General features: G+C 34.3%; 1 protein-coding gene across 7 annotated transcripts in view; it reads right to left on the minus strand.

The window, feature by feature from the left end:
* The window catches only part of LOC149780858 (uncharacterized protein C18orf63-like), an 84,013-nt gene that overhangs the window by 9,585 nt on the left and 47,126 nt on the right, over nt 1-27,302 (minus strand). For 4 of the 7 annotated variants that reach the window (XM_089937953.1, XM_089937958.1, XM_089937954.1 and 1 more), the window contains 8 exons: nt 27,120-27,229; nt 24,896-24,992; nt 17,493-17,575; nt 13,825-14,005; nt 8,770-9,429; nt 6,705-6,782; nt 3,745-3,841; nt 1,456-2,121 (listed from right to left, as the gene is read on the minus strand). In XM_089937953.1, coding sequence (XP_089794079.1) covers nt 1,976-2,121; nt 3,745-3,841; nt 6,705-6,782; nt 8,770-9,429; nt 13,825-14,005; nt 17,493-17,575; nt 24,896-24,992; nt 27,120-27,229 — 1,452 coding nt within the window. In that variant the 3' untranslated portion in view covers nt 1,456-1,975. Of the gene's footprint in view, nt 1-1,455; nt 2,122-3,744; nt 3,842-6,704; nt 6,783-8,769; nt 9,430-13,824; nt 14,006-17,492; nt 17,576-24,895; nt 24,993-27,119; nt 27,230-27,302 lie in introns of those variants that run through there. The other 3 variants (XM_089937956.1, XM_089937957.1, XM_089937955.1) reach the window with 2 other exon arrangements.

A 27,302-nucleotide genomic window follows, 5' to 3' on the forward strand; every position in this document is an offset into this window, starting at 1 on the left:
ATGTAATTCCATTGCAAAAATGCATATATATTTAAACTGTTCAGTAATATTGTCACAGATCATCATGTGTCTAAATGGGAAAAATTAACAGCAAAATCATGTTAAGAAAGACCAAGTACACGTCCCAGGGTCTATGATTGGTCTCTATATAAATTTCATAATGCTAAAATTTTCTCATGTGTTTCCATGTACCTTTATCCACTGTAAATTCCCAATAATTAACATTTTCACACCTATTCATTTGAATGACTACAGCAAGAATAATTAACAAACAACACATGCTTTTAGCATGCAATTAACTTTTACTTCAGATTTTGTGAATATTGAAAGAAACATGTGAAAAATACTTTTATAAAGAGTTTTAAGCTGAACACATGTACAATTTCATACCCTTTCAACTTCCAGCTAATAAAGTAGACATTATTTACTGGTCAACTGATCGCATCAAATAACACCGCCAAGCCCAGCAAACATGTTGGCAGCTTTCATTTTTTGATGTTTTTTAAACTGTGATAATTTTTTATCAACCACTGCTTTGTCTGCTGCTTGGTTGTGTATGCAGTTAAAGAAGAAACACATGTCGGCTATTGTTTCAGCAATGATTGTATACAGAATTACTGAAGATATATTGAAGACAATCACAAAGGCGACTTCCTGGCTTTACTCATGGATCAGTAATAAGTAACATTTCCGATAATGTTTATTTTGGCATAACACTTCAAGAACCTAGTGAAATTGTTAAATTTCAGAAGCTATGCCACAACAGTATTATGGTCAAATTCATATGTGAACTCTTTCCCCCAAATGATAATAAACATTTTACACACTATTTCTTGTACTAAAAAAAAAAAAATCCAGGTACAAGAAAAATACACATACACACATTTAAATTTTCAGGAACCATGCCATGATTGTATTATATTCAAATTCCTACATGATCTCTTCCCCAAAATTATAATACATTTTTATACACTATTTCATGTACTTTAAAAAAAAAAATTCGTATGTGAATGAATATGAAATTTAGAGAGGCACACCACAACTGCATTATTGCGGGGCACGTTATAGCAGGGTCACACTGTATTTCAGTATTAATAATAATATTATTAACAGATTCTGACAATCGTATACTCATTATTCCTACTATGAAAACAAAGTCATATGGACAGCGTTCTTTTGCATACCAGGGCCCAGCAATGTGGAATGAATTGCCCACTGAACTTAGACACAAAGACACAGTGATCACATTCAAAAGGGCTCTCAAAACTCCCTTACTTCGACTGCAAGAACAAACTTAAAGACCTAATAATGTTTCCTACCTTAAATATTCTCAGCATGAATTTTTAATTATTTTCTAATTTCATGGTGTTCGTTTTTGTAATCACATCATTATATGTTTTTTATCTTATAGGTATTGTCTAATGTTGTAAAGCGCTTAGAGCTTCTAAAGATTAGGCGCTATATACAAAGTCCTCATTATTATTATTATTATATAGATTTCTCTGCCCACACTGCACTTAAAATGCATAATAAGTGATATATATTTTTTCACTGTTAATTTCTCTTGTTGTTATTGTGGATTTCAACCTAAATGGACATAAGTGCATTCATTTGAGTCATTGCATCCTTTATTTTGGTGGATATATTCAGCCAGTGCAAGCGTGGACATTCCATCTTATCACTAAGTTGAAATTTATGTTTATTATAATATGTGCATGCAACAATATGTAAGTTAGGTACATACTGTCATAATAGAGTTGTTCCCCCATGATACAGTAATCTGGGTCAGCCACCATATGCAGTTTACAGAATTACTGAAGACAATCACTGCAATAACAGATCAGTTTTAATATGCACCGATAACAACATTAAGTACCGTGATAATACAGTGTTCCAGGCTGCTGTAATCAACCTTTAAAGATACACAGTGTTTGTTTCTTATAAAGTTTTCAGAAAGTTTGAAATTGCTGCATCTTTATCTTACCTTGGACTTTTTGGTGTTACTTAGTCTTAGTCTAGTATTGGTGATACCATCTTGGTGGTCTATTTTGTTGCCATTGTCTTGGCTGTTTTTTGGTGGTTTTGGTGATTGTGGATTCGCATCTTTACTTTTTTTCAACCCTACATTTTCAAAAAAAAGTGCAAACTTTTCAAATAATATGCAATACATTCCATGCCACATACTAGTGATGGGAACTGATTACTTGGGGAAACAAATACATATATCCATGTTTATTGCTGGGAAAAAAGGTGGTTTAGCAGGTTGGCCTTTAAAAATAAAAATAATAATCATTTTATGTAACCTGACATCCTTTATAAAGTTAAGAGATCAGTGATGCTTGCATTTTTGCTAATTCATATGCAACAGGTAAAATAGAGCATAAGATCAGTATCATGAACACCATATTTCCTTTTAGATTAGTCAAACAAAAGAAATCCAATTTATGTACTATTTAATATCATCAATATATGACATGCATGGGCATTAATCATTTTAATATGGTGCACAAATTGAAGGGCATATACTATTTGGGTTTGCAAGGTCTATAAAGTAGAATGCAGCATCAATTTCAGACAAACACGATAATATAACAATAATAATAATAATAATGAGGACTTTGTATAGCACCTAATCTTTAGAAGCTCTAAGCGCTTTACAACATTAGACAGCACCTATAACATAAAAAGCATATATAATGATATGATTACAAAAAACAAACACCATGAAATTAGAAAACAAAAAAACACGCTGAAAATATTTAAGGTAGGAAACATTATTAGGTCTTTAAGTTTGTTCTTGAAGGCCAGTACAATTATTTAAATCATAATACTGTACTTAAAGAAAATGGATAAAGTTATATAACTTTTTATCAGTGTACTTAAGCAGTAATGAATATGATCGATTGCTTTGTAGATTTTCTTGCTGCCTAACAACCTATATGCATGGATGTTCTATTCTATTCTTACATGTCTTAAAAACTATTCATAAACCTATTCTTCTCATTTAATTACGTACACAGTTATTCTAAGATCCATCTGAGTCATTAAATATTTTTCAGATTTTATTGTTCTTTCAATGATTTTAAGCATGACTTAATTTTCATGTTTAATAATGATAATAAATAATTAAAACCATTAATTCTTTTCTTCTAAATACAAATAATGTTAAAGGGTTAGTTTGCTCTGTTCTATTCAAAACGGGCATAGTTAAATAATTTTTATAATTAAAAAGCACTAAAGTCTTGTAATTTACTTTCAAAGAATTACAACTGAATCATACAAAGATAAAATTAGAAAAACAATGACAATAATAAGAGATTATTATCATCATTATTATTATGATTATTATTATTATCATATATCTATAAGGATTAAACAATGCATAGAAGCATAACGCTCAGTCCAATTTCCTTACCATTGTTTCATGACAATTGTTTTTTTTTAAAAATCCCTCTTCTACAACACACACAAGCTATCAATGAGATAAAGAATGAAAACAATAAAATTTACTGATGCTGTAGACCTACTTGTCCGAAAACAATACGGCTGATGGCGCAATGCCTAGTGGGTAAAGGACATCATACAGTATTTATAGTTAGCCAAACAACCCCATTCCCACGGAAAACAGATGCAATCGACTGAAAAACTGATGCAGTGTACTTAAGTCCTATGAAATGAGAGCCAATAAATGTTCTTATTGTTTCCAAATTTAATGTAATATAATAAAAAAAGAAATGAACTTACCTACAATCCTTCCAATAATTCCTTCTGTAATCCCAAAACTTGGCAACCTTGCAGACACCAAATCTCTGACTTTGTAATCTTTGAGAGCCTTTCTCGGCTGAACAATGTTTTGGAATTACAAACATTTCCAGTATTAGGATTATCATATACATAACACAAACAACTTATGGCATCAATGAATCCACTCCTTTAAAAGGCAAGTTTTCACAGACCAGTTAGCTTTCAACGGACCACTTTTGAATTTATTATTATGGTGCATACAAAATTGATTGATGAATCAACTGCTGTGATTCGATAATTCCATGCTCTGCAACCAATGGAAGAATGCAAAAGAAATATTTCCCAGAACTAAGTATTTTTTAAATTTAAAAGCAGTAAGTAGATAAGCACCGGCTACGAGCATACGTAGGGTCCTTCAGTTATCTAAGTTTTGTTCTATAAGATAAAATTATCTCCCAGATTCTGATCGTCCGCAGACCAGAAGTGCCATATCAGGCCAAAAAAAATAAAAGTTCATAGACGGTCAACCATTGTTGTTTAAGCTGCCAACCCTAGCACTTTTTCCTTGGGTTAAAAATATAAACAAATTCCTGGCAAAACTTGAAGTGCTTAGTACCAATGCAATAGGAAATACACATGGGGTGGGGTGCGGTGTTCTCATAAACATATATACAAAGGAGACATTAACAAAGCAGTGACATTATCGGTGTTTTTAAAAGACAAGCAAGGTCAAGAAGCAGAATTCATTTACAAATGCATTTGAAGAAACAAAATAAATTGGAGAAGCTACTGAAGTTCAGAGATACCTCCTTCACAGATAACTTGCCATGTACTTGTAGCTGATAAACTATTTGTGTCCAAAGGAAATAAAGAGGGAAGAGTTCGTCTTCAGGTGTTAGAATTAAGGTGTATAAATTAAATTTTTTATCAAGTACACTAACACAAGCTTGTGTTTTTACTTCATCATTTACCACTCATAATTTAGCTACAATTTAACTATTGACATACATTTTTATGTGATCACAGAAAGGACAGATGTGGCTTTGCAAAGCTTAAATGAGGATTCCTTTTTACTTGGAAAATGTATTGTACAGTACCTTGTTTGTCTACATTTCATGAATACTTGAATCGTATATGAACTAGTTTAAACTCAAAGTGAAAACATTGTTCAAATTTATGTCATCAATAACTCTGGAAGTAATTATTCATGTTATGTAAACATCAAAGCCAACTTTCTTTGTAAAATTTAATATTTTTAAAATCTCCAAATTTAATATTTTTGAAATCCACAAATGGATTATGTGTTTCAGAGATGGAATCAGTGCTGTACAAGCAGAGTTCAACCCCATTTTGTTGTCAGAAAAGAGAATCAAGTGTTTGGTGTATTCCTCCCAAATCATTCTGAAAGGGATTAAACTTCTTTGTAACTGTACTATTATCAGTTGTCATATTAAAAATGAGAATTAAAAATAGTGCCATGCCAATCATCCATGCAATTTTTTCAGACTCGGTTGTATATTTATAATTATTATTCTTGTAACTAATGTGACAAATAGTGTCATACAGTTTTTATATGGATGCTAAGAATTTTTCTAACGGGGGTGGGTGGGTTTCTAGTGTGTATATAGGTTTTGTTTCTTTATCTCAAATTTTATCTCCATTTAGATAAGTTGTGAAACCAAAATCTGTGATCCTGTTTGGTACCATGATGCCTGAACTGAGATGGTACACTGTAAAACCCACATCAATCAATCATTATTTAAGTCGATTTTTTAATTCAAATCCTAGACTTGTTAGTCGTTTTGGTAATGACAAACATTATTCATTTTAATAAATTGTAAAAGTGCGTTCTGAATAAATATAGAGATATCTCTTATGTGCACAGTTAAAACAGACCAAGTCCATTTCCTAGCTAAAAAATTTCTAAGTCTACATTTCTGAGCTATGTCCAAGCTAAAAAAGACTAAGTTCTTATTTCCAAGGTTTTTCCGAGCCAAAAATAAACTAAGTTCTCAGGTCCAAGGCTTTGTCCATGGTATTTCCTAGGTTTTTGTTAATGTACAATATAATGTCTGAGGTTTGCTTATAAAACCTTGGACAAAGTATATCATCTTCCAAGGTTTCCCAGGTTTCCAAGATTTTAGGTCAAAATTCCAAGTATAACCTCGGAAAATGTACAGATTGGCAAGTTCTGTACTGATTCCTTGGACCGTTTAATATCTGACTACCTCCTTCACCTTCAGTGTATTTTTGTTTAATGGATAACATTTCCAGACAATGGTATAATCTAAAAGCAGTGCTTGATTACAAAGATATAATATATAAAATAACACAGGTTGATTAAAGTGCATGACACATCCTCTGTAAAGTTAGTCTAATTTAATGGCCAACTCCATTGAGTCTAATATGCAGAAGAAAAAAACATCTTAACCAAACTACGACAAGTCAATGTATGGAACTGACTGTGACTATATTTTCCTATATTTTATGCTACTGTTACACAAGTCTGTAATTTAAGGGTCTTTCAGTAATCCTTAAAGAAATTGTATGGGTTGGAGGCTCCAAATTATTGGAACTGAGATCCTGCACCTGTTCCAGTTACATATTCCCCATGCTTTTAAAACAAAGCCCTTCCTCCATCTACTATGACCAGACAGACCTACTGAGAATGAGCATCAAATTCTACAGCAAGTATGATGGCTGTTTGTATGTCCACAAATGTCACAGTGGTGAATAATTCAGAGCCAGACCATGATTCAAAGCTGTGACAGCCAAAACAATGCTATTTATGACTCCGTCACCTGAGCTACCTTAGCAAACATCTCCAGCCAGTAATTAAGAAACTGGCCTTTTGTCTTTCCAGCAAGGAATAAAAGCAAATTTGGAGTTCAAAGTGAGCATTATGTTAAGGTAACTGCCTTTATTGTTAAAACTGGTTTGATAAAAAGACTCTAAATCACCTCAATGACTGCATTTCCCTTTGTTCTTGGTTTCTTCAACTTTGAAGGATTACTCCTGGCCTCTTTAATAGTTGATTTCTGAAATGGTATAAAAATATCATGTATGCAGAACAAAAACATTTTTCACCCTCAGGAAAAAAAATACAGGAAAATTTATATTATCTAAATACCAGTGATCTTGAACACTTGTGACCATCTTTAAAAACAACAAGTCTCAGAAAGTAATATAATCTCTTAAATCTGACGCAAACTCCCCTTTGAAAATACTATCCAATGGGTTATTTTAGCAGTCATACAAAATGGAGATTTCAATAAAAAAGATAAGGAATTATTTCAGCTTTATATTTGGCATATTGTACAATAACAGTTTAAATATTTTAGTAAATGAATGATAGTCATATCTTTTATTTAGCTGGACTGGAAAAATGTCCTGTATTACCCGTTGCCCACTGGTCAAGTGAAAATTCAACTTAACTGCCCAGTAACAAAAAAAACTAAACTTGCCCTGGCTGCAAAAATTGTTTTCTTTATATACAATGACTTTTTCCCCCATGCAAAATAACCCCAATAAACTACTTACTCACCACCATTTTTTAAAAGTATTTAAATTTTTGATTCACCTTTGTTAAGTAAACTTTTCAACATTTCACTTTAAATGCATCAACTTGCATGATTTAAATCTAAATGTTGCAAAAACGTGCAATTATTTACGAGTAATTTACCTGTGGAATATACATTTAGTTTTAGTCTAGATACTATGAATAAATGTTTAAGTGATTACTAAATCCTAATTTAGGTCCATTATTTGTTGTTGTTAAAATTATTAATTTTATGATTATTATTCTTGTCATTATTATCAATGATTGTTGTTTTGTTCATCCTTTGTGTTCCTAGTAATGACAGCACAAGGCACTGTAAACAAATTTGTGTATATTGTGAGATTATCTATTTAATTTAATGAAACATTCTGTCAGGCAAAGGATTATCTCGGCTTTAATTAAATGAACATTCAGATTATCCATTTGTTCTTCAGCCATTGATTATACCACTTTAGTGGCCTAAGGGGTTCAAGCATTTGCCTCAGATGCAGGAAGTCGCAACTGAGTCATACCAAAGACTTATAAAAATGGTACTAGCAGCTGTGTTGCTTGGCACTCAGTATTAAGATGTTAGTATTAGGACTGGTCACCTTGATGTCAGCATAATGTGGATAGGTGAAACATGATGCTACATTTCTGCTGCATGATGCCCCAGTATTATACATCAATGTAAACAGCCACACTGCAGACACTGTAGTAATAAGACTAAAATACTTAAAGCTACATTAAAAATCCAGATCACACACACACATTCAGCCATCGACTAAGTATGCAGTCTAGATCTTTCCATTTGCAACATTACACTTCAACCAAATTCACAAATTTCTGGTCAACCTAAATATTGCTTAATAAATCAATAGTGTCAGGTCATGCAGCCCTGAAACTGGCATCAAACAAATAAGTTAAATTTTTTAGGAAGTAACAATTTATCCTCCCCCCCCCCCCAAATGACCATTTTAATATCATCTATGCTTTTAAATGCACTGTAAGAGGGCATCAGTAGAGTGAGGGGCTTTATGTTGAAATACCACTATACAATGAATTCTTTTATTTTTGTGGATATGAATTTTCCTGGTTTTGCAAATAAACAAAATTAGAATATGTTCAGTGCTTAAAAATATATATTGGAGGAATGGGGTCCTAGTACTTCCAAAGAAAGATAATTGTTTATATATTATGGCCTGTAGCAGCCACAAAATCCACAAAAACTGATACCGCACAAAACAAACTCACAGCAAACAAGATCATATTTGTGTGTGTGTATATATATATATATATATATATATATATATATATATATATATATATATATACACACACACACATATATATATAAACACATATACACACGTTTTTTAGGGACCATGGAGTTAGTTTGGATGAACTGTAAGTTAAGATAACTGGTGTGGATAGTTCAGACTTTACTGTATATCCAAACTTCAAAACAGTCCTCAATATGAATTTACCCTTTTTGTCACCTGCTTCTGCTTCTGATCACTATTGGAAACAAAACTGTTCTTTTGCTTAACATCATCTCTATGACCAGAGAAGACAGACTTTCTTTGTACAAGATTGCCTGTTGATTCTAACTTCTGCAGGGCACCAGCCATCATTGTTTTAGCTGTAAAGACTGGAACTATGCGTGGCCCTGTTGATGTACTTGGTCCAATATTACTTACTGCAGGAGTACACTGTGCAAGCTTCATTGGTTTGAACACCGGTATGATTCTTGGTTTGTTTTTCATTGCCTGATCAGGGACTCTTTGGTCTTGGACCCCAAACAGCGTGTCTTTTTCTAATTTATTATGCAGAACTTTTTGCACTGAATCTGGTCTAAACAATTTTGACAATCCACCTGGTGTGAAAAGAGAGTCTTTATCCATGATGTCCTTTGAGCTGCTCTGAATACCATTGTGGGGTGTCAGATTTTGACTGTGAAAAGCAGTTTGTTCCATCTGTGTTGTAATGTACCCAGAGGAGGGGAAAGAAGAGGATGCTCTACTAACAGGATAGATTTTGGAAGTAAACTGTGTCCTAGCGAATAATCTCTCCATTTCTTCTTTACCTCTATACAAAGTTTGGGAGTTCTGAATTCTGCTTGTAAGGTTTGGCACGGTTTGTTCTGCCTGAAATAGTCAAGAAAAAGAAATAAAATCTATTATTATTTACTTCAGTGAAAAATAAAGAAATTTATTGGCAAAGTATGTCAAATTTTTAACTCCTATATTTTCACTTGTGAAAATACAAGATTTCTGATCATGCCAAGTGATGCTTGATTGTGTGTTCCTTCAGAAATTATATCTGCAACAAGAAAAATTAGCACTTCGTGAACTAGAACGAATAAATGAAACTACATTACCTTTCAGACATGGAAATTATTTCTTGCTGGAAAAATTTAAGTTCACGCTTTTCACATCTCTTTATTTCCCTGTTCTATCTTGCCAACAATTTTTAAAAAATCTGAAAATACTTTACAAAATGTAAAAAATCAAATTTCATAGTACAGTTTCTCAAGCCTATCACTCTCTTAAAGTGCTAATTTTGTTTTGATCAGCTACAAGTATGGTTTAAAAGGAGGTGAAGTATGAAAAAGGAAGGCATGGTACTGAAGACTGAACTTAATCTTTTAAGTTTCAATTCAGAAGCAGTTGTGGTATACTATAAAAGCAAATTTTTAAGTAATTTATGTTTTCCCAGAATACTTACCCAATCACATTATGCTGGGAATATTAGCCTCCTACCTCGTGAATCCAGCCCGACTATACAACAAAATCATCTTTTTCTATCTCCTAAACACAAAGGGCAATAACTCTTGCCAATTACTTATCCTTGCCATTGCCAGGTGTTGCCACTTTTTTTTATAGCTGAGTGATATACTAATGAGGAAGCTCTCACTCTAATGGCGGGGTGGTTGGAAGAGTTTTTAAGTAATGTGACTGGGAAAGTATTCTTGTAGAAACACAATTTTTTTAAAAAATTTGCGTTCTCCTCCAAATGCTTCCCCAATCACATTATATTAAGAGAATATGTAATAGGAGGAGGGAATGATAAGCATCCAAATTTTACCTTGGGTATCCTTCTAGGAATTATGGCTGGGTTCCCCATGTGAATGATAACCCATTCTCCTAATTAAATAGGCAACACAGTGTGGAGGGCCTTCCAGCTCATGAGATTCTCTCCACAATCAAAGGTTTAAATTGTTTGTCTCACAAGGCTGTCCAGACCATAGCCAAAGGTAAACAAGATTGTCTGGGCAGGGATGGAACACCAGTGACTAAGCTGGCTTGAGAAATTCGGGTTGGCCAGAATCTTCATGGGCAGATCTACCACTAGATCCAGTAGATTGAAAACCAAGGAGAGGGGCTATCAGAATCATCTTTCATTCCTGACCCAGTAACTTCTGAATTATATTTGGTACCAAGACTGGGGATAGGAGGTAGGTGAGCTAGGAAAATACACAATCTGTCCCAACTGATTGACAGAGCATCTACAACCAGTGTTTCTGGGTATGGAACTGGAGAGACAAAGGTGGGCAACTTGTGATTCCAGCTTGTTACCAAAGATTGATCACTGGATACCCCCTGAGTATGCAGATCCAAATAAAGACCAATTGATGCAGTGACCATTCCATGTGAAGGACTTAACCTTTCCTGTACAGTGTTTGCCAAGACAGTGAGTCTGACTTGTACATTGATATGGAGATTGTCATGCCAATGTAGAAACTGCTAAATCAGAACACATAGGTGGGGAGATCTGGTGCCACCTTCCTTGTTGAGGAGGCAGGACACCACTAAAGAGTTGTCAAACTAAAGGAGTACCGTTTTGCCTAAGAGTCAATTCTTCCAGAAGTAAAAGGTGTTGATCATAGCCTTCATTTCTAAAAAGTTAATGTGTAGAGGCTGCTCTCCTGGCTCCCATAACTGTGTTAGCAACATCATTTGTAAGACAGCTGTGAAGGATCATGTCTGCTGCTGCACAGAATAATCTGAGGAGTTGCAAGAATTCTCCTGGTGAAATCCAAATCCTGTTGTCAACAGACTTGACAAGTTCTAAAATCCTGATTATGTGAACACGAGGAAGCTGTACCAGATTCAAGTTGGTGATAAACTTTATACCCAGTTGAACGAAAAGCTGGGACGGAAGGAGGTTGGAGTTTTCCTACTTCACTAGAAAGCCTAGATGATCTAAAAGTGAGAGAAGATTGTTTCTGAAGTCAATCAGAACTGAAAGACAATAAACCCCATAACTTTGGTTTAAACCCGAGGGCTGATGATGAGGCCAAGGATACGACTTAGACCATGTAAGTAAAATAATAGAAATTCTCATGATGCAGGGTGTATAGAGCCATGAAAATAAGTCATATCAAGACTGATGGCATACTTGTCCCATCAAATAGAGATGGATTGATCTCATCATTTCCATCTTGAATTTCGGTGGTGAAATAAAATAGTTGAGGCAACTCAGGTTGATGAATGGCTTCAACATGCCATTTGCCTTCCAAATAAGAAACAGCCTTCAATAAAACCATGGCAATTGTGGTCTTTGCACAATCTCCACCACCTGTTTTTCTATCAGTGACCATATCCCCAGCTGTAGAAAGGCATCCTAACATATAGTATGTCCGTGAAGAGGGGAGAGAAAGAAAGGAGCTGGTTTGAATAAATGAAATCAGAAGCCCCTCCAAAATGAACTGGATCACTCAATTGGTCTGAAGGAATAGGGAGATCCAGTAAATCTGAAATTGAAGGAAGCAGATGTCCACTGGTCAGCTATCTGTAGACAGTGGGGAGGGTTGGTCAATGTTTAGAGTTAGGAGGCTTAAAGGTGGAGAAACTGAGTTTCTTGCAACTTCTATTTGGTTGCCTCTTTGCCTGGTTAGACTGTTGTCTCCTAGCATTGTGCTGGGATCTATATTGCACAACTGATTGAAAAGATCCCTTATCCTTTGTCTGTTTATCATCCTTCAGCAGTGGTAGGGGTTGATTATTTCAAAACGCCTGTGTGGGAGAGGCAGTTCCTGAGCTGCCTGCCTCCAAACTTCTTCAGTTTTTCCTCCAAAAAGGAATGGTGACCAAACCAGGGTCATCCATAAAGCCAGGGTATGATGAGGCAAGAGTGATGTAGACCACAGACATGCATCACATTATATCAGACTGAAGTTGGCTGAAGCAGTGAAGAAATTGGCCTTTAAATCTAATGTGGAAGACATAGTGAGTACATTCTAGACTAGCTTTGACATGGCATGAACACATTCTTGTCCACTTAAAAAATAGTGGAGTGGGCATGTGGCCTGCTGCTCGATTGTTCAAGGGCCAGGAATATAAGTATTGAAGGCATCTGAGCAAGTGTTGTACTGGCAAGCTAACAATGTTGCTGGTACTTGGCTTCCTGAATAGAAAGCCTTAGACTTGCCCAGGTCAGCAATTCTACCCAACAGGTGGTAGTTGCCCCTTCTATCATTTTAAATTGTGTCTGCAACCGAGGTGAAAAACATCCCGGACTCATTCCTCTTGAAAGTCTTCGAAGTCAGCTTCATTCTCCAAATCACTGTCGAAAAGTGTAGGAAGCCATGCATCATCTCTTTCATCAACTAGATTCAATTCTAACCCAACATTAAACTCAATATCATCAGAATCATCCAAATCATCAACTTCAATGTCGCTATCCTTGTTTTCAACATCCATGTTTATATCTGAGTTGTCATCCATCATTTTATCGATTGATTTTCAAACCAACAATTTCTTTTCCAACCATTCCAACCACTTTTTTTAAAATTTCACTGTGCATGCATGCTTTAATTATTTCCTGTGTTGGTGAATAAGTGAAGAAGTACACAAATATTTGTGATGTGTAACAACTTTTAGAGACACTACACACATACCTAGTAGAGTACGACCATATTCGTATTCAGCATAAAATGGGATGCTACAACCACAGGCGTATTCAGGACAGAATGAGGTATTACAACCACAGTCATATTCAGGATAAAATGAGCTGATGAAACAGATACTTCTTTACATGAAAAAAAAAAATGTGGCTTATTTATAACAATTACATTTCTCTGACCAAGTACTCTAGTACACAGCATATTGCTCATCCTTTGACCTTAAACATGTGTTGTGGGCATGCAGTCATCCAAAATATGTATCTACTGTGTGTAAGAGAAATAATTCCTTTTCTCCATGTATTTTTAAAAAAGATAAAATATGTTCATGTTACAACTCGGGATTAACATTTCCTTATTTAATTCTATAAGTATTACACTAAAATCACATTAATCCCAAACTCTTTCATCAAAATAATACATCAATAAAAAATTAATCTCAAAGAATTTACTACAATCTCACAACATGTCTTGTCAACTCTCAAAGTCTGGTACTAAGTCAACAGTTTGAAAAAAAAGAAAGTAGTGAAATATGAAAAAAGAAAATGATAGATTATAAAACTAGACAAGACACTGAATAGACAATGTGACCGTTACTGGAAGGCTAGTGTAACTTAAAGTTTGATTTGACATGTACCTGGTTACTCTGATATACTTCCAGAGTGGCTATTTTTGCCTTGGATACAAGCCTGAGAGGCTGTCCACAGATAGAAGGCAGTTTATTCTGGAGATCTTGCAAGAAAGTTCTGAGGATTGGTTTTGGATCAACTCTTGACATCTTCTGCATCTCCCTGGCTCTAAGACAAACCTCAGGATAAATAAGGGTGTGTTAAGGAGACAATTCTTGCAATTAATATTTTGTCATGTAGGTTATCATATCCCAAGTTGATTTAGATTTATTTAAAATAGAAGCATCAATGTTCTTATCTTAAAAAATCACTGGGCATGTATTAATAAGAGTCCCTTGAGTCCCTTGAAGGGATGGATGCTCTATCAGCTCAAAGAATTTCCAGACATTTCTTCTTTTAATGGCCAAGTATTAATATTCTTCAATATACTAAATTTGAAACAAAACAATTAGGGTCAAGATTTGGAGGGCATAGAATGAAAAGGTGCGGTGAACTTGCAAGCCTGTGTTTAATGTTTAACGCTGCTTAGTGGTATCATTCAAGGTATTCTTTTGATATATCCACAAAAAGGTTAAATTATAAAACTCCAGCCTAGTTTGTGTTATCATGCTCAGAAGCCAATACTGCTTAAAACCTAAGTGAAGACTGCGACTTTAAAATCAATGCCAGAAAGCTATTCATTCAAATGTGTTGTGATGCTATGATCCTAAACTAAGAGACAGAAAAGAACAAAAAGCAACAAGTTTAGTAAAACTCAACGAATAATTTATTTTCCTATAATGCAAAGTAGAAATATATTAAAAAAACTTACAGTATTATGAATTAAATCCCCAAAAGTAAAAACGTTTTATCGCAAGTCCAAAAGTATAGAGTATATTCCAAATGAATTTCAATAGTGTTCTGAATGAATTCCAATCTTGGAAGTACTGATTTACCAATAGCCTTGAATTAAGGTGCTAATAGTCTTCATGTATCACCATGATATAATCTAAAATGTCTCTAAAAGAATTCACAATAAAAGTCCAAAATAGTGATTTAGTCTGAAATTATTGATTAGTATTTTGTAATTCCAAAGTATAATATAAATAGATAAATCTTCTCAAATATTAAATGAAACAACTTAAAAATGTATTCCTCAAAGACTAGTTACATACTGCAACTGTATTTTTCAGAAATAATATGACTGCTTGTTCAAGAGGAAGACATATACATATTTTCAGGATGGCCATCCAGGCAGCCATTTTGGAGTTGTATCAGCATCATTATAATATGTGAACAACTATATATACAAGAAAGAAGCAGTTTTTAAAAGAATGTTGGTGTAGCCATTTGTTCTGGAAAACCAGCTTTTGTTAGATTTCTCAAACTTTTGAGAGCTAAGTCACATTTAAATCATTTATATTTATGACCAATAAGATATAGAAAGAAGCGTTTTAGTGGAAACCAACTGTCAATATGACCACTCCTTAAAGAGGATCTGTATAACAAAGCTTTCAAGATGCTGATGGTTTGATCAACACCACTTTTATTTAGGATCAACTAGATAAGAAGTCTTGTAATAAAAATCACATGCCACTACAACTATCCATTCAGGAGATGCACCTATATATGATTGTTGATATGACCATCCATTAAAAAGGACAAGTGATAACAGGATTCATGTCCACCATAGTGGCTTTCACGGATGTCAAAAAAGCACCCATTTATCTTGCACTAGTAAGGTATCAAAAAAGTTATTTGGTGAAAACTTCATGTCCTATATAAGTCATTAAGTGAGTTACCTCTCTCTATGTGAACCATTTGCTCAGGAGGAGTAGCAATGAGATTTTCAATATGAATGCAATGGTGGCCATATTGGTTATCAGATGGCAACACCTTAATTCAGAACCAAAAAGACATCTTAGGAAGTGTTTTTAGTGAAAACCCCATGTTGATATGACCAACTGTTTAAGACTAGTGTTAAGAAGATTTTCAAGATGGCCACCATATTGGAAATCAGATCAGCACCATTTTCATTTTGCTCAGATCAGCACCATTTTCATTTTTTAACCAGGAGACATCAGAAGCCTTTTAACAAAAACCTCATGTTCGCCATTTGTTTAGGAGTAGTTGCAATGACAAAATGTTCAAAATGACTGCCATGGCAACCATGTTGGATAACTAAGGGGCACTATTTTCATTAAGAACTAACCAGATCTTTGGATAAACAGGTCTGTAATGTTTGGTGGCAATCCTCAAAGTAGTTTAGGCAGTGTAGCAATAACAAGCTGATGCTGATGAATGCTGGATGCTGGACAATGTACACAGGCCATAACATAAGCTCTTCTGGTCTATGGCCAGATGAGAGAATAAATTACTAATAGAGATAATAAAAATTAAATATATCATTTATCCCTGTTTCTTTCACATGTATGAAATCAAACGACATGCTGATGTGATTATAAATGTTTAGAAATGGAGGAAACTTTAAGAATTGAAAATGGTTGGAGGAATGTTCACATTTCACAGCTAAACCTAAATTCTAAATATTGAAAATAGCATTATCACTTTATCGTCAAAGTTTTATTCACATCAAAGTAAATTATGCTTCAGAGTTGATCAGCAATTTGCACAGACCTAATATTATGAATAGTCCCAAATTTTAATTCACAAATATAACAACAGAATTATGCATCTGTAAAATACATATAGATCCTGTCAGTACGGGCTGCCCCATGGGCAAATGTCAGTTGATTATGTGCATTTTGCATTTTCATGCCCAGCAAGTATATACATATTGATAGGGTGTGGATTTTAATAATTTTCAAGCTACACCACTCCCTCAATAACTCGCGAACCCATTTATAATGTGGCGTCAGGCGTGGATCTCATTTATTTAACTAGAAAATACCCCTCAAAATTATTGATCCCTATTTGTTAAACTTGACGAAAATCGTGTTCAAAATTGGTAACGGAAACTCTGATGTATCGTTTGTTACATCGTTGAAAATGATAGGTCCTGGAAATTTTAATCAGCACTATGAAATATCAAATTTAAAAAAGGTCATAATTTTTTTTTTACATTTTCCTTCCAAGCAATATTTAACGATATGTAAGGACATTTTGATCAATGAGGTCCCTTGGCAACTTGCGCCTTGCTTATAGTGCAGTCTATGTTTGTGGACCCCATTGTGTGCGAGTTATTGAGGGAGAGGTGTATAACCTAATGGCTATATCTTTCAGGGCACGGATGTAGGTGTGGGGGGCAATTTCAGTTTCATGTGTAAATTTGTCTTTTCATGCCCATCAGGTGCATATATGGTTATAGTGTGGGGATTTAACAGTTGCAAGCAATAACCCTGGGGCGTATTCTCTTGCGGTTGGTATGGAACCAAGGGGTGAAAATCAGTTATGTGTAGAAATTTGTCTTTTCATTCCCAGTAAGTATATATATGGCTACTTGGTTGGAATCCAAAATGTTTTTATACTGATGGGTAGGGATAGAATCTGAGGCAGCACCTAAGGTTCCAAGTCTGAAATGTTTTGACACTTGGCTCACTGATCACATTTGCAAATTATCAGGCATACGAGACATACAAGGAGTTCAAGGGCATTACACACCTATCTCCCCACGTTTCTGTGAAATGTTGAAATAATGATGCTGAAATATAATTTGCTGTGGAACTAAAAAGGATATGAATATAACCTGTCCCCCAGGGGCCTGAAATTGACCTGATAATAGAGCATTCCATCCTCTGATTCTGGCAATCTGTACCCATACTGAAATGCAAATGATATCAGGTTATATAGATTAAAAACAATACAAAGGCATGGAGTATAATAACTGAACATCATTAAGTGAAATACAGAACATCAAACAATACCATCAACATAAGATATGTAGTGGAAGCAAAAAGCTCAGTAATTTGTGTACCAATCATTCAACATTAGGTCCTTAAGGTAGGATACATGTCAAATTGTAAAATTCTGATGAGCAGTTTTAGAGTTAAAAAAAAAATCTTTCAAATTTAATGGTTGCAGCCTTATTTGATGGTATATAGAAATAAATTGTAAGAATTTGAAAGCTTTTATGCCTGAGTATTTTTTGTCAAATTTGGTCAAATTCTACTGAGCAGTTTTTGAGAAATCATTTAAAGGTTTTTCTGTTTAGTATTTGCAACCATTCTTGACTGCAGATGGAAACTTAGGTACAAACTTTGAAACCTTTTAAGCCATAGTGCTTTGTGTCAAATTTATTATTTTTATTTTGGACACTTTTTGAAAAGATGTTTGACACATTAACCCTGAGCTTTTTGTCATTTTCGCCTGAAAATCGAGTAGGAAACACATTTTGAAAGCTATTTCTGAACAGATCCGAAAACACCAAAACCCCGGTGATCTTTCAATAACATACTGCCTAGTTGTGTTAGAAACATCGTTTTTCATTGGCTGTTTGACTCGCGCATGAGCAGAAGGGTAAAATTTGGAGTTCTTTTTTCTTTTTTTTGGTGTTTTTTTTTGCTAAACGGAGCCATTATTTTTTTTATGGAGACCACTCTTTATTCCAAATGCCCATTTTATCCTACTTTTTGCAAAGGCTCATCTGTCTGTTTACAGTTCATACCGGTTTGCCTTAGATCTGAGACCAAAAAGTCTAAAATCTGGACACAAAATCGGATTCTGACCACGGATGAATTTTGGGTAGAAAAAAGTCTGTTCAAAAAAATGTTTTTTTTATATCTGTATTTTATAGTGCAACTAGATATTCCACATCATTTGGTATTATTGTACAGCTAAGTCTGTCTACCTTTCTATAATACCACCCACTTTAGTGTATCATGCATGACCATGACGCTACAGAGCTCGACAGTAGGCTACTACCTCATGCCCCGTTAAGTCGTTGGGGTTAATGTGTTAAAAAGAATTTCAATTTAGAGTAACAGTTCGATATACATGATGGCAAACTGGCATTTCATGTATAAATCTGAATGTCTCACACATACCTGTCAGAACATGTATCATGTAACGAACATGATTTTTATTCCTAAATCCCTCAACAGTCAAGTTTAAAAGTCATCTTAAAGAGAGAAAGAGATTTTTTGACCCATGTGCCATTTTTCATACTACGGTTCTCCAATAATCAGGATCATGTGTGTATTATTAACATGTGTCATCAGATACTTCTAATGTGAAATATTTAGTATTAGAATAAATAAAAAGAAAAATTAAAACAGATGATAACATCTATAACAATTCTTAATGCCTTTCCATTCATTAATTTTATGTCCAGCTAGAAGGTATCAAGATTACACTTTCTTTTCTATATTAATTTATTTCATCAGCTTAATTCCAATTGAAATCAATACATTTTCCAAGTACTAGAAGAAGAAATGACTATATTCTGCTCACAGTTTTTCATTTAATATTTAAGCAACACAGCATCCTACATTCACTTTATGCTTAACAAACTGTAACAAATTTCTGCAAAGCAGATTTAGGATCAAAATCCAAAGGTTCTAGACCTGGTATTCTTTGGGTTGCCACTGCATTCCTTCTTCCACAGCTGTGACACCCTGAGCATAAAACTATTAATGTTCCAATGAGTTCTTATTTTTTTGGCCCAAATTTTCTCCAATGATTCATCCTGTGACTATCATTCTGGCATTTTGTTTTCTTTATCATAACTACCATATTTACTGTATATATTGGGACATGATAAAATAATTTTTTTTTTTACCTGTCCCAGAACTTACAGTGAAACTTTTTCACCTAGGTCATATGTCCCAAGACGTAACAAAATAAATTTGTATTGTATCTGTGCTTCCCCCCACCCCCAATGCATTCTTTCTTCCACAGCTGTGACACCCCAAATAAACAAAATGCTTACTGGATAATAAAAAGAATGAAACTAACCTTGTATTGTTATCATTTATTCCTTTTTTTCAACCTGAGCATTAAAGACTAAAATATATCCACAAAATCTGTATATGTAGCATAGGCTTCCATACAGTAGTGTGTTTCGCTAATGTCCAATAACACATGACACGTTCGTCATTGACATGAACATTGAGAAACAAATCGTGTTTGGTTGTGTTCAAAGGTTTAAATATGTTATCTGACTGAAAAGTGGATCAAACAAAATCGCAAACAAGAGGGAAATAATCAACTGATATCTTGAAGACAAATGTCATTGACACATGATACAGTGTTAGGTGCAAAATAACCAAGACTGAATTATATCCAGGTCTACTGTATGACAGTATCTCGCAAATAAAAATCATTATTTGAAAACACATTCACATGAGTGCAAGTTATTGCTTTGTATACTATTTACTCATAGATATCATGCTCCTTTGTATTAATTATAACTACAGATGCCAAGCACACAGATGCCTGGGTGGTGAATAAACACAACTGGCAGTGAGAAGTCAACTTCTTCTTTGAACGTACCGACAGGACATCAAAGACAAAGGTTATTTTTAGCACAAAGCAAGTTGACCTCAGAAGCCAACTATGGAAACTTTTAAGCCTCTTTTTTTTTTTTTTTAAGGATATCAATACAAAGGTTATTTTACTGTAAAGCATGCCAACTTTGGATTCTTTTAGGTGTGCTGATTTATTTTTATTGTTTTGAATAAACAAAGATGGCCAAGATATTGAAGCTAACCTTGGTTCCTTTCCACCGGTATTCACGGGAATTTTGAAAATAAATTGAAACAATGGAACAAATTTTAAAGGGACACAATGTAGTGCTTCATGCATGGACATCGATGACCCAGCATCACCCAAAATATCTAGTGAAAATAAAATCATGTGAAGGATTCGTGAAGACCAGAAGAGAAGCAATGATTTTGCAAACGAGAGGGAAATAATCAACTGATATATTGAAGAAAACTGCCATTCACGCATGACATGGTGTTAGGTGCAAAATAAACAAGATCGAATTATATCCAGGTCAACTATACGACAACATCTTGCAAATAAAAATCATTTTCTTGAAAATACATTCACTTGAATGCAAGTGACAATCTTTTTGCTAGCACAGGTTACAAAAGTATCAATAAAGCAAGTTATTGCTGTATACACTATGTACCCGTTTGTATTAATTATAACTACAGATGCCAAGCACAAAGGTGCCTGGGTGGTGAATAAATACAACCAGCAGCAAGCAGTAAACTCCTTCTTTAAACTTACCAATAGGACATCAAAGACAAAGGTTATTTTTATTACAAAGCAAGTCAACCTTGGAAGGTGACTTTGGATACTTTGAAGCTGGTATTTCTTTTTTTAAAGGATATTAATACAAAAGTTATTTTATTCCAAAACAAGCTGACCTCAGAAGCCAGCTTTGGATTCTTTCAAGTGTGCCAATTTTATTTTTTTTTGAATATACAAAGATGTATGGAAGCTAACTTTGGTTCCTTTTCACCTGTATTCATGGGAATTTTGAAAATAAATTGAAAACAATGGAACAAATTTTAAAGGGACACAATATAGTGCTTTGTGCATGGACATCGATGACCCAGCATCACCCAGAATATTTGGTGAAAATAAAATCATGTGAAGGATTTGTGAAGGCCAGAAAGACAAGCAAACGATTTTGAAATGAGAGGGAAATAATCAACTGATAAATTGAAGAAAACAGCCATTCATGCATGACATGGTCTTAGGTGCAAAATAACCAAGATCGAATTATATCCAGGTCAACTATATGACAATATCTTGCAAATAAAAATAATTTTTTTGAAAATACATTCACTTGAGTGCAAGTGACAATCTTTATGCTAGCACAGGTTACAAAAGTACCATTAAAGCAAGTTATTGCTGTATATACTATATACCTGTTTGTATTAATTATAACTACAGATGCCAAGCACACAGATGCCTGGGTGGTGAATAAATACAACCAGCAGCAAGCAGTAAACTCCTTCTTTAAACTTACCAACAGAACATCAATGACAAAGGTTATTTTTATTACAAAGCAAGCCAACCTTAGAAGCTGACTTTAGATACTTTGAAGCTGGTATTTCTTTTTTTAAAGGATATCAATACAAAGGTTATTTTATTGCAAAGCAAGGCTGACATCGGACGCTGACTTTAGATTCTTTTCAATGTGCCAATTTTTTCATTTTTGAATATACAAAGATGTATGGAAGCTAACTTTGGTTTCTTTACACTGGTATTCATGGGAATTTTGAAAATAAATTGAAACAATGTAACAAATTTCAAAATGACACAATGTAGTGCTTCATGCATGGACATCGATGACACAGCATTGCCCAGAATATTTGGAGAAAATAAAATCACGTGATGAATTTGTGAAAGCCAGAAGAGAAGCAGATGATTTCACAGACAATAGGATCATTAACATGGATGAATTCTAGTGTACTTTGATTACATTCCTGGGCAGGCTGATGATAAGATGGAGGTCAACGTGTGAGAATTAGCAAGATTGTTGAAGATTTGAAAAAATCTGACTTTAGTCCTTGCAGTTTTCGCTCAGGTGATGTGTTGCCTCTAACAATTTTTCACGATATGATAAAACTAAAAAAAATATTCATGCATCAAAAGAATGGATCATGTGTGTGCAGGAGAAGGGTTGTGTTGATGAGATGCAGCTGCAGCGATTAAATTTACACAGTTTTATATTTTTTAATATAAAATTTCAGTTGGAGTTTATTTTTTGACATAACTTCTGAATTATTTAAATATTGTCCCACAACTTAAGACTCAAAGAAAACCAATGTGTCCCAGAACATACATTACACAAAAAAAATTACTTTCAAAATTAATTTATGGTGTCCCAGTATATACGGTAAATACGGTAATTGCATCTATTAAATTATGTTGGCCAGTATCACATGAATCGTGTTCATCTGCAGCCTTCAATTTTTACAAATGAAATTATGTAAAATTCCCATAGGAATAGAAAAACATATAACACTTGAAAAAGAAACAATATCTACACATGACAACTGAAAAACAGCTCCCTTCAAGACACTTAACATGGAACTTCATACATTAATTCCTCTAACAAAACAAGTCCTAAAATATTGGCATTATTTTTCTAAATATGGTATATAATAAAACACAGATGCTGACTAATGTTTATCAAAGAGAGATGTCACATCACATGCAAGTGTGACCAAAATGATCATTGGGAACTTGCAATCAATTAACACGTGTCTTAATCTCCTTGTCTATTAAGATCAAACTTATACAGTTTCACCCAATCCCATTACAATTGCTTGAACTTTGCTTAATAGCAGGAACACAATACGAATGATACTCTCTTTGTGAAAATAGTTCAAATTAAACAGATTTCTGCCAACAAAAACACCTGCACACCATGGACCGAACTCCTGGAATTTTCATGAATCCAAAAAAATGAAAAGTATGCATACGTCAACCCTGTATAACTTGAATACAAGTACACACTTGTGCTTAATGCTCATGAAAACTCTCACGGGGCAGTTTATACAGTTAATCTGTCATGAAGGCCATTAAACTTATTGGTTTCAGAAGTAAACAACCACCATTGCATTGATAATTGACTGACAATAGATAGGGTGACGTTGTTTTACGAACCCTTTGTGGGAAGTCCATTAGGTTAATTTAGGCAAAATACACAAAGCGGAAAAATCCAATCTGTTCCACGTTAGGCAAATCAAAGAGATGCATGTTGAAGAAGCAAAAGGTATTGATCTTTGTTGCCTAATGAATGATAATGTTAAAAAGAAGATTTATTAAAGATTATTGGCTAGTTTATAATTAGTTGCAACATTTCTTTAAAGTGAGATTTTACTCCATATTTAAAATGCAAAACATGATTATTTTAGGATCTAGAACAGTGGGAGTGATTCATTTTAAGGCAAAATAATTAAATGCGGCTGTGATTCTGCTATGGATGAACCATTGGTGAGCAGGGCAAATTACATTGTAGAATTCTTGGTTCATGGAGTTTGATTTGGTGAAATGCAGCAGTAAGGGGTAGCATTTTATTATTTGCACATACTGTAAACACCATATTTGACATTCATTATTCTGATGCATATGACATACACTGACACAGTAATATTCACACAGCATTGGGACAACACACCAATGCAGAGCTCAATCTGATAAGTAACTAACATGGTAAAATATTGTAACTAGTGTGACCACTGCATGTCTGACACTCCCTCACAGAAACAAAGAAATACATTAGGCTAATGTGCACATAAAGTCCATTAGGCTAATTTGCATAGGCAAAATACACAAAGTGGAACAGGGGCCCCGAGTGGCCAAGTGGTGTAAAGCGCTCTCTGTTACGGATCACTGCCATCTCACCTCTGTCTGCGTGGGTTCGAGTCTCGGATTCAGCCAATGTGGGTATGTGAGAAAGCTTGCCAGTAGCTTCTCGTGGGTCGGTGGTTCTTTCCAGGTTCCTCCTCCACCATTAATACTGGCCGCCATGTATAGTCTATCATATGATGAAAAATGGCGTTAAACCCTACAACAACAAAAACAACAAAGTGGAACAACCCAATCTATTCCCATGCAAATTTTGATGAACGTGGTCAAGTGGATTTTGGAAGTTGCAAATATAAAATTCTGATGGACAACACATTCCAGATGCAGGTGTCAGTTGAGCCTAAAACTTGGCATCAATAAAACAATTCTTCAGACAGTCCTAAACAATCACCACTTCTTTCCTGTGACCATTAAAATTTTTAAAAATACCTAAGGTTCAAACAAGCATGGTGCATCTGTATCAATAAAGAGTTGCTTTTTTACATTAAATATTATTCAAGCTCAAGTATACACTGCAGGATACACAATGCAGTTATTCATGACCTATAATTTGCAAATATTTAATGATACAAAGATGGTGAATTTAAAAAATGGTGGATAATTTATTTTTCATTTTGTGTATGATGATTTTCAATAACACAGATAAACACCAAAATATCAAATAGATCTATTTTCAAATGATGTTTGGGTATGATTCTTCAGTTGTTAGAAAATGGATGTATAATTTTACCCCAGGAACATCACAAAGTCTCTGATGGATCTTATAATAGGATCTTATAATAAAGAAATTTTATTTGGTTTACTTACAGTATTTTTCCAGTGCCTCTTCAATTCTTTGTAATTTCGGAATGGGCAATCACTAGGCAAATCATGTGATATCTTTATAATCCTTCCTTTCTTCATGCTATGTAAAAGGAAAAACCTCAAGAAATCCAGTAAAGTATTGTTATTTCAAACATGAACAGTTGATATGAAATAACAATTAAAAATGTAACCTTAAATTCAATGAAAGTATCTTCAGAACTTAACACAAGCTCAAATTTAACAAATATTCCGTTATTGAACAGGGATACAAGTTACATTTGCATTTCATTAAAATATGGTTTCAATCTAAAATGTTTGTTGGAAATTGTGAGATTCACATTTAAATTTTTCAAAATATTATTGGAAATTATTTGTCAAGTTTTCAAATTAGTTCAATGACATGTTAGAATTCATGACAGATGGAAAAAGACATGAAATGATGAGACAAGGCACAATTTTTATTCCACAGATTACTACAAATTGAGGGGCCCCGAGTGGCCGAGTGGTCTAAAGCGCTGTCCGTTACGGATCACTGCCATCTCACCTCTGTCTGCGTGGGTTCGAGTCGCGGATTCAGCCAATGTGGGTATGTGAGAAAGCTTGCCAGTAGCTTCTCGTGGGTCAGTGGTTCTTTCCGGGGTTTTCCCGGGTTCTTCCTCCACCATTAATACTGGCCGCCATATATGGCCTATCGTGTGCTGAAAAATGGCGTTAAACCCTATAACAACAACAACAACAACAACAACTACAAATTGAAGATAAAATACACTGAAAGACAAAAAGAATTATTTTAAGAATTTCTTTGCTGGGCAAATCAAAACTGCTGCACATTTTTTCACATTCATGGATCAGCCAGATGTAAATTTCTCAAAAGTATGTAGATGAAACTATTCACAATTTATCACTACCAAAGACAGATAAGTAAATTACTGGTAAAATAAATGGGTGCACTTATGAAGATCTGGAAAATTACAAAAACTAATTAATGCCCATGCAATGTGAAATAAAATGCAAAATAAAAGATAAACAGGATTCATCCCAAAACAATGCAAAATGCTGATAAACATTGAAGATTGAAGAGTTCGTAGTAGTTTGTGTGTGTGTGTGTGTGTGTGAGAGAGAGAGAGAGAGAGAGCATAAAATAGAAAGATTTCAAAGACAAACAGGGCCAATAACCTTGTTAAATATCAATGAAAAATGTCAGAAATCAAAGTCTACCATCAGGTTCTGGAATAGATATCACATATGGCACTAACTGATCAGAGATCAAGATTTCTTTACTTGAAGAAATGTTTTACTCTGTACTATCCTGATACTGAAGTTCCTTCAACTTCATTGGCAATTACAACTTTATCAGTATGTTGTAAAACAGTTACAGTATTGTACTGTCCATACTACGACAATGAAATGCAAGTAAGTGCCAAAATAAGCATTTATCTTTGTGTATGGAGAAATTAGTGCCATTTTAATAACATTTTCATGATTTTCAAGACTTGCTTTAAATGACCTGCAAATTACTAAACTGAGTTGGTCTGAGCTCAGTAAATGTTGTCACCTGTAGCTAGAAATGTATGTTCTAATCAGGTATCTTAAACCTACTGATATGTGTCCTTGATTTGATCTCAATACAGTCTTAAACCTACTGATATCCATCCTCTATTTGATCTCATTAGTGTTAAACCTACTGATCTGCATCATCTATTTTATCTCAAAGGTCCAAAACATACATAAGTGTCCTCTATTTGATCACAGTAGTCTTAAATCTATTAATATGCATCCTCTATTTGATCTCATTAGTCTTAAACCTGTTGATCCACATCATGTAATTGATTTCAATAGTATTAAACCTGCTGATATGTGGTTTGATCTGAATAGTCTTAAACCTAAGGATGTGTCCTCTGTTTGATCACAACACTCTTAAACCTACTTATATGTATCCTCTAGTTGATTTCAATAAGCTTGAACCTACTGATATGCATCCTCTATTTGATCTCAATAGTCTTATAGTCCTACTGCAATGTGTCCTCTATTTGATCTCAACAGTATTAAACCTACTGATAACTGTCCTCCATTAATGATGTCAATACAATGACACTTTCTGAACAGAAAAATCATATAGTATCACAAGTCCTGACATACTCATACTAACAGATTTGAGGGTCGATGAACAGACAGGATAACACACAATAACACTGAACATTTAAAAATATTTCAACAAATGTGTTACCTTGGAAGAACAAAACACCAGTCTGAAGCAATACATGAATGAGGAATTTCAGCTGTAGTGTTCTGTAGAAAGTCATCCACTTTCATTCCAGTGATGTCCAGATCTATTACCTGTAAGTGCATGAGATCACGCTAAATGCATTGTCTAAATAAAATAGGTCGGTGAGTGTTAGAAACATCAGTG

The sequence above is a fragment of the Sinohyriopsis cumingii genome, chromosome 16 (assembly GCF_028554795.1).
Source record: "Sinohyriopsis cumingii isolate HCF-2022 chromosome 16, ASM2855479v2, whole genome shotgun sequence".
Taxonomy (NCBI): Eukaryota; Metazoa; Mollusca; class Bivalvia; order Unionida; family Unionidae; genus Sinohyriopsis; species Sinohyriopsis cumingii.